Source organism: Sinohyriopsis cumingii, chromosome 3 (assembly GCF_028554795.1).
Source record: "Sinohyriopsis cumingii isolate HCF-2022 chromosome 3, ASM2855479v2, whole genome shotgun sequence".
NCBI classification, from domain to species: domain Eukaryota; kingdom Metazoa; phylum Mollusca; class Bivalvia; order Unionida; family Unionidae; genus Sinohyriopsis; species Sinohyriopsis cumingii.
In genome coordinates, this window is record NC_142963.1 from 77,310,968 (window position 1) to 77,326,230 (window position 15,263).

At 36.0% G+C, this 15,263-nt stretch overlaps 1 protein-coding gene across 2 annotated transcripts in view; it reads left to right on the plus strand.

The window, feature by feature from the left end:
* LOC149803150 (peroxisomal membrane protein PMP34-like) overlaps positions 1-9,233 on the plus strand; it is a 42,607-nt gene extending 33,374 nt beyond the window's left edge. For both annotated transcript variants that reach the window (XM_089952768.1, XM_089952767.1), the window contains exon 9: positions 1,229-9,233. In XM_089952768.1, the coding sequence (XP_089808894.1) occupies positions 1,229-1,382 (154 nt within the window). In that variant the 3' untranslated portion in view covers positions 1,383-9,233. The remainder of the gene's footprint in view (positions 1-1,228) is intronic.
* Positions 9,234-15,263: the final 6,030 nt, after the last annotated feature.

Genomic DNA, 15,263 nt, shown 5'->3' on the forward strand with positions numbered 1-15,263 from the left:
ATATTGATGTAACTCATACACAATTCCGTGACAGTCTGGACCCATCTTGGGCCACATGTTGAAGGATTGCCATGAAACTTGGTCACCATCTGAAGATGTGGATATGGACAAATCACTTTGCTCCTGCAATTGTTTTTATAAGAGTTAATGCCCTTTTTGACTTATAAGTTGAATGCAGTGTATGACAAAATCTTGTCAGTGCATCTAGCATCACAGTTTGCAAGGGATCACGATAAAACTTGGTTTTCATCATTATATCAAGGTGGGCATATCAACAATCCATTGTTCCAGAGATTTTCATTAGACTTATTGCTCAGTTTGACTTGGAGCTTAATATAGTATGTGTAAAACAGAATCCAGATTCAGAAAATATCAGATTCACAGTGCTCTTGCAAGTCTTGTTCAAGTTATTGCCCCCAGAGCACCAAAGCTGAGTGCAGTATTAAACAGAATCTTGTAAATGCCACATGCCTTACAGTTTCTTTAGATCGTTGTTAATTTTTGGTACATGATAGGGTCATCATCAAAAGATGTGCATTTTGAATTTGCCATTTTCCTCAGATGATGGCCATAACATGTACAAAGTTTCATGGTGATCCTTTTATTATGAATCTATGGTTTTCAACCAAGTAATAGAAAAGAGTGAAAAGCAACAAGCCTTGTAAAAGCTGCGTTTAGTATACAACAGAATTTTGCAAATGCAACTTGACTTGCAGTTTCTTTGGATCATTATTAAACTTGTACATGATAGGTCCTCATCTAAAGATGTGCATCTGGACAAAATCTTTATGCTTCTTTGATTTTTGTAAGAGTTATTTGCCCTTTTTGACTCAGGATGCAGTATATGACAGCACTTTTTAAGGTGACTACTCTTGCAGTTTTTAGTGGGCTGCTGTGACACTAAATATTCTGACCTGGTGACCAAATAATGTACTCTCACTATTAGGAAGAGTATTGCATGGTTTTGATGATAGTCTCCTCTCTGTCATAGTATTTTGGGTTGTTTGAAGCATGGGTATATTATTGTGAGAAAAGTTATCACCATTCTCAGATTTGTGTGTGTATATGTGTATCATGTATGTGCAATGCACTCAAATAATAGACAAAATAGCAAAGGTAAATTTGCTCTTTCAAACTTTATAATTGTCCTTATATTTTTAAATATTCCAATGTCTGGATATTCAGGATGTATCAGATTACACTATTTCTTTTCTTTCTTTCTGATCAGGACTCACGGAATCAAAAGTCTGTACAAGGGAATGGAAGCCAAGCTTATACAGACTGTCTTCACTGCTGCTCTCATGTTCTTAACATATGAGAAAATACAGGAGGCCATTTTTAGACTGCTTGGCCAAGATATGGCATCCATGAAAAAACTTTGAGTTAACTACATTCTTTGCATATTTCTGGTGATGTTAAATGGATAAAGTAACATAGTACAGGGGTATAAGCACTTGGCTATCCTAGTGTTTTTGTTGAGATCGAGTTAGTGGGGTAGGATATATGTCTAGTCACTTTTTCTCCTGCAGCTCAGTCGTTGACAGTTATGGTTGTGGTTTTTTCATTTTCAGAGAATTCCTAAGCCACGTAATGGATTCCCATATTCTTTGCATGAATCATTATAAAGCTAATACTATTCATTGTGACATGCTCACTGTCTCCTTTCACAATGGGGGCAGTGTCATAGTATGAGACAATTTGCATTACAGGGTTTGTTATATTTTTAATCCCATGATGGATTCAGTTCATACATGAGATGAATCCTTATGGTGCTAATACAGCTCTTTTTGTGACATGTTCATTTTTTGCCATTTTTAATGATGGGGTCAAGCTGACAATCACAGAAAATTTGCGTTAAGATTTTAGTTCAAGTTTTTCATCCATTTATATTTCCTAAATCTTTTTATGGAATTTGATCATATTTGAGATGAATCATTATGAGGCAGAGGTAATTCTTTCTTCAATGTGATCGTTCACACTTTGACCATGGGGTCAAGGTCACAGGCACATAAAGGTTGCTTAAGGTTCTGGTTAATATCTTCTGTTTGCCTATATTTACCACATCTCTCAAGGGAGTCTGTTCATGCCAGTGATTAATCCTCATTAAACTAGATGATGCATTCTACAGTACACTCACTTGGCCTTCTAGCCTTGGTTTAATCTCACACATTCTACAGTACATTCACTTGGCCTTCTGGCCTTGGTTTAATCTCACACATTTTAAAGTACACTCACTTGGCCTTCTGGCCTTGGTTTAATCTCACACATTTTAAAGTACACTCACTTGGCCTTCTGGCCTTGGTTTAATCTCACACATTTTAAAGCAATGATTCGATCATGGTCTTGACATGCAGGCTGTGGCCTTTTTTAATGTCCAGGCTGCCATTTTGTATCCATTACCATTTAGGCTGCCATTTTATATCCATTAGCATTAGGTTGATGGAATACATTCTTATTATCACTTCAGATTTCAACTCCAAACACAAGTTTCCTGACCCCTGCAGAATAGTCCCAGAATTGTAAATTGAGGTGATTGGAAAAAGTAGGGTCTGTTTACTGGCATTTTTCATCAATGTTGATCATTATACCAGAAGTAGATGCAATGTGACTTATTATTAATGATCGTATATGCAGGCTTTTTGTAAGAAAATATTATCCGGTGAAATTTTATTTGTAGATATATCAGTATTTGAGCTTATAGTAATTCAAAATACTGCTGATATGACAAAACTGAAACATTTCGGCTGATAAAAAATGTGTTTTAGGTTTCATTCTGATAAAGATTATAACAGGTAAGTGTTGAATAATTTTTTGTATTGAATGTTGATGGTCAGATTGCTACGTTACTGACTTCTCTTATATTTCTGATGTGTGCAACCATTTGGCCTTGTACATCGATTTGTCGATTGGGACTGGAGCCACCACTACATTAACTTATTTCTTTACACAAGGTATTGATCGAAGAGAATTATCTTGTGTCATTTGTACAGATGAGACCTTGATTTCTTGCATTCCACGTTGTCATGTAAAGGGTCTTAATTTAGAGTGGTTATGACCCCTGATGGCTTGTTCTAACGTGGATTTCTGCAGCATAACAACTTTATTAGGGATTATATGATTTTTACTAAATTTACCAGTGTGACTTTACCTTGGAATGTTCAATGTCAGTTAAGTTTTGATGTGTACCTGTATATTGATGATATCCTGCATTATTTTTTAGTTCCAGTTATCTATACTTCCACTGAGATGAATTATAAAGATATAATATTAGCTGGTGGAATGCCTGTTTTTTCAAACTTTGTTTTATCACTGTCATAGTACGACTTGTTATTGGATTCAATCTGATTGGCTGCTTTAATTTATTGAACTCTTGCACGAAATTGCTTCTCAGAATATTACATCATTTCTTTTTATAAAGTATTGACCCATTATTCAAGTATGCATCTTTTTTGTATCCATTACGTTCCTTGTTTAAGGTCCTCTAGAGCAGAAATCTGTAGCAGTTTGGTTGGTAGAGCGTCAGACTCATAATCCAGGGGTCATGGGTTATTTACCAACAAAGACCAGCCTTGGCCAGACCCCACATTGTTTCAATGGGAAAGGCACTCAGCTCCCATTTCTGGTTCAAGTCTCAGGCTTGGCCAATGTTGGTACGTGAGAAAGCTTGCCAGTAGCTTCTCATGGGTTTGTTCTTTCTGGTGTTTTCCCTGGTTCTTCCTCCACCATTTATACTGGTCGCCATGTACATGTATAGCCTATCTTGTGCTGAAAAATGGTGTTAAACCCTATAACAACAACAACGACAACAGCTCCCATTTCCTTCGGATGGTATAGCCAGTAATCGTTTGAAAATGCTATTAAAACTAACTGGACCAAAAGTAGTCATTAAACTGTAGTCCTTTGCAATGTACCTATCCTTAATAGCTACAGCTTTTGTCAAAGCTTGTCCTGTAAAATGTGATCTCAGATTTTACTTCATTTTTCAAGAATAATTGCAGAAATGCATTCTTCTTTGAAGTTTTTGAATACATAGAGGATGTTTGTTTGAAATGAGTGAATAATGAAATATTTTTTGTCAAGTGGTTGACAAAATTGGTATTTTTATGAATGTTGAAGCCACAAGTGATAATTTGTTTTTGTATTCAGCTGTGTTTTGTGTACATTCACACAGAAAATATCAGTAGTTACATAATTCTCCTTTCTAATTCAAGGCAAAACAGAACATAAAATGAATAAAGAATAAATATGTATATGCACATTATGCTATTTGAACTCATTTCATCTCAATACACGGTGGCCATATTTACTGCTAGACTTAGCCAGCTTCTGTAATTAGCTTAAATTTCTTGGTCATAATGTTATCAGTGTCTGTTGATGTGAAAAAATATTTCTGGTAGTCCAGTCCAGTGAATTATCAGAATTATTTCTCTTAGAAATTCTAGTAATTCTAGTAATTCGTGGCATTGAATATGATCAAAGTTTGTTATTGTATCACCAGTACAGAAGTATTAAAGTGGCTTGCAAGATGAAATGGGATTAATTAAGAACAAATTTTGTACAGTTTCGAAAATTCAAATTGATATATCATTTTCACAACATTTTGTTCAAATATTTCAATCATATTACACTAGTGTATTCTTGTTTCATTTATCAATGATAAACTAGTAAAGTAGTGTAGTTTATGAAAAATCTAACATGCAAACCTCTCTTGTCCCTGTAAACTCAAAAACTGCCATCACTTCAATCTCAGGTATTTAGGTAGATTAATTGAATATCAAAAGGGAATGGATGATGTTTGGCAGGGTTGATTAGTTACATATCAAAAAGAAATGAATTATATTTGGTAGGGTAGATTAATTGCATATCAAAATTGAATGAATGATGTTTGGTTGGGTAGATTAATTGTATATCAAAGGGAATGAATGATGTTTGGTTGGGTAGATTAATTGCATATCAAAGGGAATGAATGATGTTTGGTTAGGTAGATTAATTGCATATCAAAGGGAATGAATGATGTTTGGTTGGGTAGATTAATTGCATATCAAAGGGAATGAATGATGTTTGGTTGGGTAGATTAATTGCATATCAAAGGGAATGAATGATGTTTGGTTGGGTAGATTAATTGCATATCAAAGGGAATGAATGATATTTGATAAGGTAGATTAACTGCTGATTAAAAGGGAACGGATGATGTTTGGTAGGGTATGTTGCTTTGTTATCTCTATGTATGTTAATGACTGCAGTCATTTCTCAATTTTATCCAAAATGGTATGTCAGTCTGGTGAATTTCATGGTTTTATATGGCAGGAGAGACAGAACTTCAACTTTAGAGTGAAGCAGCAAAACAAATCAGAATTTGAAGCTGTTCTCCTATTAAATGCTTTTTATTAAAAGTTTTTTGATAAGATTTTATTTCTGCCACATCATCAAATACTGAAAAAGTACAATAACATTCAGAGTCAGTGATATCAAGTGAATCACCTCCTCATGCTAGTTATTTATTTTACTGTGATAAGCTCATTTACTGTGCAGCTGTACAATGTTTTAGAAGATATAGTTTTTTTTTACAAATAAATCATCTTTGGCTTAACATAAGGTAATATGTAGAGATACGTAAATGTAATTGCTTCATATTCATTTTTATGGTTACCATAGAAACAAGCTAAAAATTGGGTCATTGATCTGGCAACACTAGTTTTGTAATCCGCTGACGATGGTCAAAAATATGATGTTGGTTTCGTTTTGCTGTGTTATATAGGGATATTGGGAAAAATCGGAGTCACTGCTGCTAGTCAAATAGTGCCACTTATCCATGATTACATTATTATCTTTGCATCCTTTTTTTTCAATTTCTTGCTGGATAGTTTGAATAATTTCAGTCTAATAAATGTTACATGAATGTTTGTCCAACTTAAAAGTGATTTGGAAAATGCCAATGTCCTTGGATAAAAGAAATTGAGTCTGTAACAGCAGTTTAGGAAACTAAATTTGGATGGCAACTCCGGCATCACTTCTCATAATAAGCAGACACAGGGCAACAATATAATATTGGTGTCATTTTGTTATACCATTAATATGGGTATTTTTTTGTAAAATCAGGGTTCCTGTCACTAACGTAACAGTTTCCTTCTCTGTGAGAACATGATTCTTTTCTCCATGATGACAGGATGATATTTGCTGTTTGACAAAACTTTTCTCCATGATGACAGGATGATATTTGCTGTTTGACAAAACTTTTCTCCATGTTGACAGGATGATATTTGCTGTTTGACAAAACTTTTCAATTTGATGGCTGGTATATAATGTTTGTCCATCTTCCATGGATGTTTGAGATTGACAGATGGCCTAGATAAAGGAAGACAGTTTATAAACCATCGAAGCGATGTAGAAAGCTAAGGTCCAAAAGACTCTATTGAGACACAATCTGCTTGATCAGCACTAATAGTTTGCAAAATATCTTGTGGATCAGAGAAAACCATGGGAAAATATTTACCCAAAAGAGTTATTTGGACATGATGGAAACATCATCATCTGTCCTAGGCTATTATGTTTTTTAGGGTGTTAAATAGTTCTCAATGTAGCTTCCATTCAGCATTATCACGCTAAATATAATAAAGTTTTGCTGTACTAGTCTTTTTTTAAAAAAATAACAATATATACATTGAAATCACTTCAGGATCTAATGAATTTGACTTAGTCTAACTATTAATTAAAAAATATACAAAACCTTTGAATTTTATAGTCATTCAAACATAACATGGCAAACTGATCTAGACATGAAAGGTACGTTGTTGAACAGATATGAAAGAAATGAATACCATATGGAGCATACCTCATTTAACTGACTGATTGCTGCTGATGGGAGTTGACCTAATTTAATTGACTGACTGCTGCTGCTGGGAGTGTACCTCATTTAACTGACTCAATGCTACTGCTGAGAGTGTACCTCATTTAACTGATTGAATGCTACTGCTGGGAGTGTACCTCATTTAACTGACTGATTACTACTGCTGGGAGATTACCTCATTTAACTGACTGAATGCTACTGCTGGGAGTGTACCTCATTTAACTGACTGATTACTACTGTCGAGAATGTACCTCATTTAACTGACTGATTACTACTGCTGGGAGATTACCTCATTTAACTGATTGAATGCTACTGCTGGGAGTGTACCTCATTTAACTGACTGATTGCTACTGTTGAGAATGTACCTCATTTAACTGACTGATTACTACTGCTGGGAGATTACCTCATTTAACTGATTGAATGCTACTGCTGGGAGTGTACCTCATTTAACTGACTGATTACTACTGCTGGGAGATTACCTCATTTAACTGATTGAATGCTACTGCTGGGAGTGTACCTCATTTAACTGACTCAGTGCTACTGGTGAGAGTGTACCTCATTTAACTGATTGAATGCTACTGCTGAGAGTGTACCTCATTTAACTGATTGAATGCTACTGCTGGGAGTGTACCTAATTTAATTGACTGACTGCTGCTGCTGGGAGTGTACCTCATTTAACTGACTCAATGCTACTGCTGAGAGTGTACCTCATTTAACTGATTGAATGCTACTGCTGGGAGTGTACCTCATTTAACTGACTCAGTGCTACTGGTGAGAGTGTACCTCATTTAACTGATTGAATGCTACTGCTGAGAGTGTACCTCATTTAACTGATTGAATGCTACTGCTGGGAGTGTACCTAATTTAATTGACTGACTGCTGCTGCTGGGAGTGTACCTCATTTAACTGACTCAATGCTACTGGTGAGAGTGTACCTCATTTAACTGATTGAATGCTACTGCTGGGAGTGTACCTCATTTAACTGATTGAATGCTACTGCTGGGAGTGTACCTCATTTAACTGACTGGATGCTACTGTTAGGAGTGTACCTCATTTAACTGACTAAATGCTACTGCTGACAAATCCAACTCCTATCCACATTTATATAGCATACGTGTAAACATATTCCATATTTTTTCTGCATGATGACATTGTCTGTGTATGTCATATGAAATTTTGAATGCATCAGTAAGTTATATTTTGGGGTTTTATAGTTGTTACACATGTACTAATTGCAGCATTAATTATCATAACACAGCATGCTAACCTTGAAATAATTTTACCATATATATTCACTTATTAGTTGGGTCTAACTGCAAGCAACAGTTCCTGATCTGCATCACATAATACAGACAGATCAGGGTCTATGTTGCTTGTTCTACTGGCTGTTCCTAGCAAACCACATATCCCCAGATCAGTTGATATGTGACAGATATGGGTCTATTTTCCATTTTGATTCAACTTGTGAGTGACTGTACATGGTATTTGTTGACCAAACAAGAAAAATTATGATTATTATTGAAATATTTTATAGAACAATACAACTCTTGGCTTTACATCCATTTTTTGCTATAAGTCACTAATTTTAGAGACAGCGTGATGTAGTTACCATAAATAATCACTTACAGTAAAACTATAGACCCTGATCTACTGTCACATAACATGCCAGCAGATCCGGGTAGACACAGTTTGTTAGGAAAACCCAGTAGAAAAAACACAGACCATGATATGCTTGTACACAATGCAAAGGTATATCAGGGTCATGTTGTTTGCAGCTGGACTCGATTTAAAAGTGAATATGTATAGTAACATATTTTCTTTAATTATTATTCATTTTTATATTCCACGAGTACATTTTTTATGATTTTTGTAACTGGGCATGATCATCATCACAGCTTGATCCTGTTTGTGCCTGTAGAAGTTTCAACCCTTTTCTACTTCAGTAAGTTTCTTGTATCCTGTTTGTGGCTTATTCAATTTTTTGAATTTGCAACCATTAAAAATGCATTTAAGAAACAAATTTTTAAAGTTATTGTAACCCTGTTTACCTACAAACGGTTTGAGATACTGTAAATGACAATTGATTGATATCAATTTAAGTAAAATCAAATTTTCTTTAACTGTAACCTTCATCAACTGCCTTAACATTTGTTTTCTTAATTATCTTACCTTTCACCACCCATACTTTGTCCTTGACATTACATGTATATCATTGCAGTTGGCAGCCGCTGCTTGTACTTTTCTCATCCCCAGTTTTTATCTGTGTATCTTTTATCATAGAACATGGATATTTTTTAGGCTTTTAATTTCATTCAGTGAATTCAAGCTCATTTATTCTTAAGACACTCTTAAAATTTATTTATGGGAAAAAAAGAAAATCATTTCACATGTCTCGGTCTTATCTTTAATTTTATCTCATGATTTAACATTTTAATTTGTTTAGATTTATTCTAATCTGTTGTATGAAATAATTCAAACTGGGTTTTTGTTCTGCTTCACTAAAACTGAGATGAATTTTATAAAGAAACATGATAACATAGTAATTAAATTTATTGTAACATATACAATTATATTAACACTCTTCTGCACTTCAGACATTGATATGTACACATTTAATATGTCCTTTGAAACAGATTTAATCACAGTTCATATGTTTGATTCATTTAATAATCCAATCAAATTTGTTAGAGCGCAAATTCTGGAGTAGATTAGTGAATGCAAATCTATCCTGTATTGCAAAAGGTCACAATTTTCCAGTAGTTATTGTCATTACTTTTTATTTTTATTGAACCGTATACATTGGTTAGATCAAACTACACATGTGTAAGGTCTTTCTGGTTTATTCTAGCTTCAATTTGTAATTAATATATTTACAAGATCTTATATAGTTAGTGATTCATGAATTTTAGTTTTCTTTTTGTGTTTAAGTTTTGTAATAGTAAAGATAGTTGCCAAATCTTCAGCCATTTGAAATAGTTGTCCTAAAATGATATTGTCCAGGAACGATTATTATTTAAGGCAAACTAGATAGAATTCTGACTTCGATGGAAGTGTTAACATTTTGGCAGAGAAAGTTAATCCTGATTAGCTAAGCTAAACCGGAGATGTTTCCAAAGGAAATTCATATGTTTTAAGTAATTTCCCTTGCAAAATTCGGCAGTCCATGTTTTCCTGCGGAAGCTGGCTCCGAGATCAATAAAAAGTATTTTTCTCGTTAAAATTGTCCAAGGGACGAGTGTCTGGAAGAAGTCGAGGGACACGGAAAAGAGATATTCGGCATCATAGAAAAGGGAGTGTCTCGTAAAAGCACCAGGTATTGTGTCAATTCCCAACAATATGCTCATTGATATAAGTGTAATTATTTGGTGATAAGTTCTGCACCCCATAAAACATGGTAATGATTCAGAACCACCATCAGCATGTAGTGAAGTAGGTCTGCTCCACTTAAAACATAATGATTCTGAGCTACCACCAACATGTGTTGAAGGGGCTCTGCTCCACTTATAACATTACTTTTTGTGTGGATCTCTACTATCCTCAAAATATAGATCAACCGCTTCGGTGGTCTAGTGGTTAGAGCGTCCGCCTTGGATGCGGGAGGTCGCGGATTCGAACCGCTACGGTGGCCTAGTGGTTAGAGCGTCCGCTTTGGATGCGGGAGGTCGCGGGTTCGAACCCCGGCCGAGTCATACCAAAGACATAAAAATGGCACTAGCAGGTGCCTCGCTTGATGCTCAGCTTTAAGAGGTTAGTGCTAGGACTGGTGTCAGGATAATGTGACTGGGTGGGACATGTCTCCGACATGATGCCCCAATGCTAGACATCACTATAAACTTTCACCGATATGACTGACATTTTTAAAAAGCTCTATTACAAATCCAACTCACACTCCTGTATCGAACACCTGCCTGCAGAGACACCGTTAGCCTGCCCACTTACGATTGTTAAAATTTATGTAAACATTGTACTTGGATACTTAAGTGAGCAAATGCAAGTGGATTATCATGGTGTGAACTATAAGGGTGACCTATGACTGCATGCCTTTGCCCTAGCTCCTTATGGGCTTGCCTTAAATCCATGTGCTCTTAAAATCTACTCAGTCATTCTGTCATGACCTTCGACTAGATAAGACATGATTTCCAAATTACTGTATGGTTCATGTGGGTACAAAAGTAAACATGTCACTGGATGCATGCATTGAGCTGAGATTGCAAAAGATGCCTCATAGAGGACTTATCTAGGTGTTAATCATATTTAAAATGTATGCAGTGGGACCATATCTTTGTTCTAAGAACCTTTGCGACTAAAGTATTTCATTTCTTTGTTATTAGATAAATTAGCTTCCGGATCCATATTTCACTGAATGTCCGCAAAGTTTTCCTCAAAATGAGATTGCATTATCTTGCCTTTGTAAAATATTGGGATATTTGTCTTTGGTAGAAATAACAGAAGGATGACAATAGCTTGATTTTTTAAAATGTACATCGTGGAATCTTTTTTATTCTTGTAAAGAAAGAGCTGAGAATTTTTTTCCTCAGATGTTGTTTCTATTTTCCAGAGAACCCCAGATATTATGCGCAGGTTTTTAGTCTTTAGTTATTTCGAATATTCACTGAAAAATTCGTTGTTGTTAACCTAGTAATGAGCAAGATCTTAGAAGTTTAAAGAGAACAGTTCGGGTAAATTGTTAATTGGCTACGTATGTCTCATCTTTCAACTCTTTCTACACCATATCAAATATTGTTTAACTCCTTTGGATTTATTCTGTTGGATAAGGAGTGTGCATATAGCGATCACTGTCATAATCCACGGTTGTTATTTTGTACATGCCTTTTATGTATTTTGCGGGTGGAGGTGTGGGAGAGATACAGGGCAATAAAGAGCGATCCCGGGCCCTGGGATAAGAAACACCCGGGCCTCCTAGTTCTTGTTCAAACAAATTTTTCTTTTAAGGAATTAAAAAGTGTTGTTCGGCCCGGACCCCCTTACGGGCCCTGGACTCTGGGATATATCCCAGGTTGCCCGCCCCCTCTGGTCGGAAATGGGAAGATAGGCAATAGGTACATAGTTTTAGGTTATCTGCAACGTAATTATACCATTTTGTTGGCTTCATCTTATAACAGTAATATCTGTTGTATAGCGCAAATGCTGCTCGCGTTTTGACCGTGTTCCAATCGCTTTTCAAGTGTTCCAAGCTTAAACTGGTGTTTAGCTCACAAGTATGAATGCTTTTTGTTTGAAAACCAAATGCTTGGTTGACAGAAAGAGGCAGTCATACTGACACCAGGCCAACCAGTCCTAACACTAACCTCTTAATGGTGAGCTCCTAGCGAGGCAGCTGTTAGTAACATTTTTATAAGTTTTTGGTTTGACTCGGCCGGGGTTCGAACCCGCGACCTCCAGCAGCCCAGGTGGACGCTCTTACCACGAACACTAGGTGTTACCATTGCAACTGCTAATAAAACCTCCCGAATGGGGAGCACTAGATGTTAATATGGCTGATTTGCATATATGCATTCTCTTAACAATTCTATATAAGTAAGGATCCATATTTTGGATATTATTAAAAAATATAAATTTTGGGCAATGTCCTAGCATTTTATGATGTACAGATCTAGAATTTTTTTATTGCAAGAGGGTTGTGGCTACTTTATTAGCTTTAAAAAATGGACATACCGTATGTCGATGTTTTCGTGGTAAAAGCACAATATTTAATAATGAAAAGGTGTGGGGATGGTCAGTTAAAACCCGAGAATCCCAACATAAATCCACCACTGGTCAGAAAGGTCCAATGTCAGTGGGCCTGGGAATGACAAATAACTGAATTTCATGTCACTGGTGCTCACTCCGTCTTTCACATTGTAAGGTTTTTGGTATGCAGATTATTTTTAATTTTTTTTAGAAAGCATAAAGATGTGTCAAATCCAAGAAACAGTAAGTCATTCCATTGGGCTCAGAATATGTATATTGTCACTGCATAGTGCGGCCAGTACGTGGTGCAATCGTAACACTCAGTGTTATCCATTCACGAGTTTACATTAATATGAAACTAAATGTGGCAATTCAAATTTTAGTGTCAGATGCTTACACAAAGAAATGCTACTGCACACAAACTTCCATACGTATTCACTTATAAGTCGCAAACAACAAAAATCCTGACCTGCCACAGCATAATACGCTTGCAGATCAGGGTATATGTTGTTTGTCCTACCACAGAAGTTTTGACGTTTTATCAAAAAAGTAAATAGTATCGATTAGGCGATTTCGTGTTGTCAGAGATTACTGTAATCTCTGACAACACGAAATCGCCTAAACGGTAACTTACATTGTAATTTATTGATAAAAAGTCCGACCCCTGTGGTTCTGTTGGTTACTCCTAACAAACTGCACATACCCAGATCTACCGGTGCATTACGTAGGTGGTGTAATGTCATTTTTTCCAGTACATAACTGAGATCTGCCCTAACCTACTGTATTGTACAGACTAACCGTTAAGCATTTTTCAGGGAGAATACATAGCAAATTGGCCACCACACAGACACACAACATACTAGAACGACTAGGATAAGCTAATATCCTCTCTAGCTGTGATGGAGTTAGTGGCGGGTGGAGTGTCCCGAGTACCAGAAGTCCTAAAGGTACTGTAGTGATGGTCAAAAGAAACAAATCGATAAATCGGTATGCTATTGAATATAAGCATACACATACAACATTTTACTATCGTATTTAAGGTTATCCGCTCAAAGCGAATCTTCTTTTAACATAATAATGATAATAATAATATTCTGCTTATGCACAAACTCAATATCTTCATATGCAGTATGTTTATTTAAATCATCCATTACATTATTTTTGTGTTTTTTTCACCTTTAATTGAATTAAGTACTTCCCAATAATGATCGATACATCTCTAACAATAACCCTAACACTAACCCTAACCATCAAGAACTATAAAATGTAGTAGTTGCAGGTGATTGAGTAACCAATGAAAGAAATGCATTATTTATTGACCGAATAAATGGAGCTTTAGGCAGATAATGAATTCATTTGCGACCGCTCCGCTGGCCTAGTGGTTAGGGCATCCGCCTGGGATGCGGGAGGTCATGGGTTTGATATCCGTCCGAGTCATACCAAAGACTTGCAAAAATGGTACTAGCAGCTGCCTCGCTTGGCGCTCTGCATCAGTGTTAGGACTGGTCGGTCTAGTGTCAGGATAATGTGACTGGGTGGGACATCATGCTACATGTCTTCAGCATGATTCCCCAGTGCTAGACATCACTATAAACCGTCACACTGCAGACATCGTAGCAATATAACTGCAAATTTGTTAAAGCTACGTTAAAAATCCAAAATCGCACACACACGCACAATTCATTTGCGTGTGGGTGTTCTTTTGGAGTCCTACTAGTTCAAGCCGCGTTGTCTCGTAATACATATAAGAAATTATATTTTTGACCTACTATCACATATAAAATCCTCTGGGTGGGGAAGAGCAACCCTCGGAGTCTGAGCCTAATGTACATAGTATAAGATTTTGGGATTAAGTTTTAAATAATGTTTTATAAATTAACATGTCTCATAAATCTAATTTCAGTTTATCACACAACTTAGGGCTCGTAGCCAAATCTGATCCAATCATGTCGATTAACCTATTTTCATAAAATAGAGATTTTAGTGCTACTTGGTGACTGTTTATGCATATCCATCTAATAAGTGCATATCCATTCAGCAAGTCTCATGAAGTGTAGTCACTGTACTTAAAGCACGAGCCAGGTTAATGTAAATGCCCTTCCTTATCTGATTTACTGATATTTATGACCTCAAAGGTCGCCCTCTCTATTCTACGGGCCTCACCCTTTTCACGAATAAATCTGACCTAGTTTACATAGCAAGTACAACACTGTCGGACATATAATGGGTGTCACGGCGGGGGTGGGGGTAGAAGAAAGAGAGGGATCTACTAATGAAAAAAATTCAATTGAATGGACTCAGTATAAATTAATTAGAAAATAAACACGAAAACAAAAAAAAAGTGTTATTGGAATAGTGTATACTTTGTCCGTAATATATATCGTGAAGACACGGTAAATCTTTTTCTTCCCTGTCCAATAGCTACACTTATCAGAGAACGATTTTGAAAGTTCATTCGTCTTTATGACTTGAGTTCACAGTTTTTAATCCACTCATTCACTTTTGAATCAATCTCTTGCTTGGGTTGTCGTTGATTCTTCTAATGCTTTTCAGTTTTGATTGGGTCTCCAGGCTGCAAAGCATTCGTTATGTCCTTTAGCATATGTCTTGATTCGCGCTTTTAGGTTCTAATAACCGGTGGTTTTTCGGGTTAATGGCTTGTGATAAAATAGTATTGAGGATGTAATTAATGAAAGATACCTGCATATAAAGCTGCATCATTTTT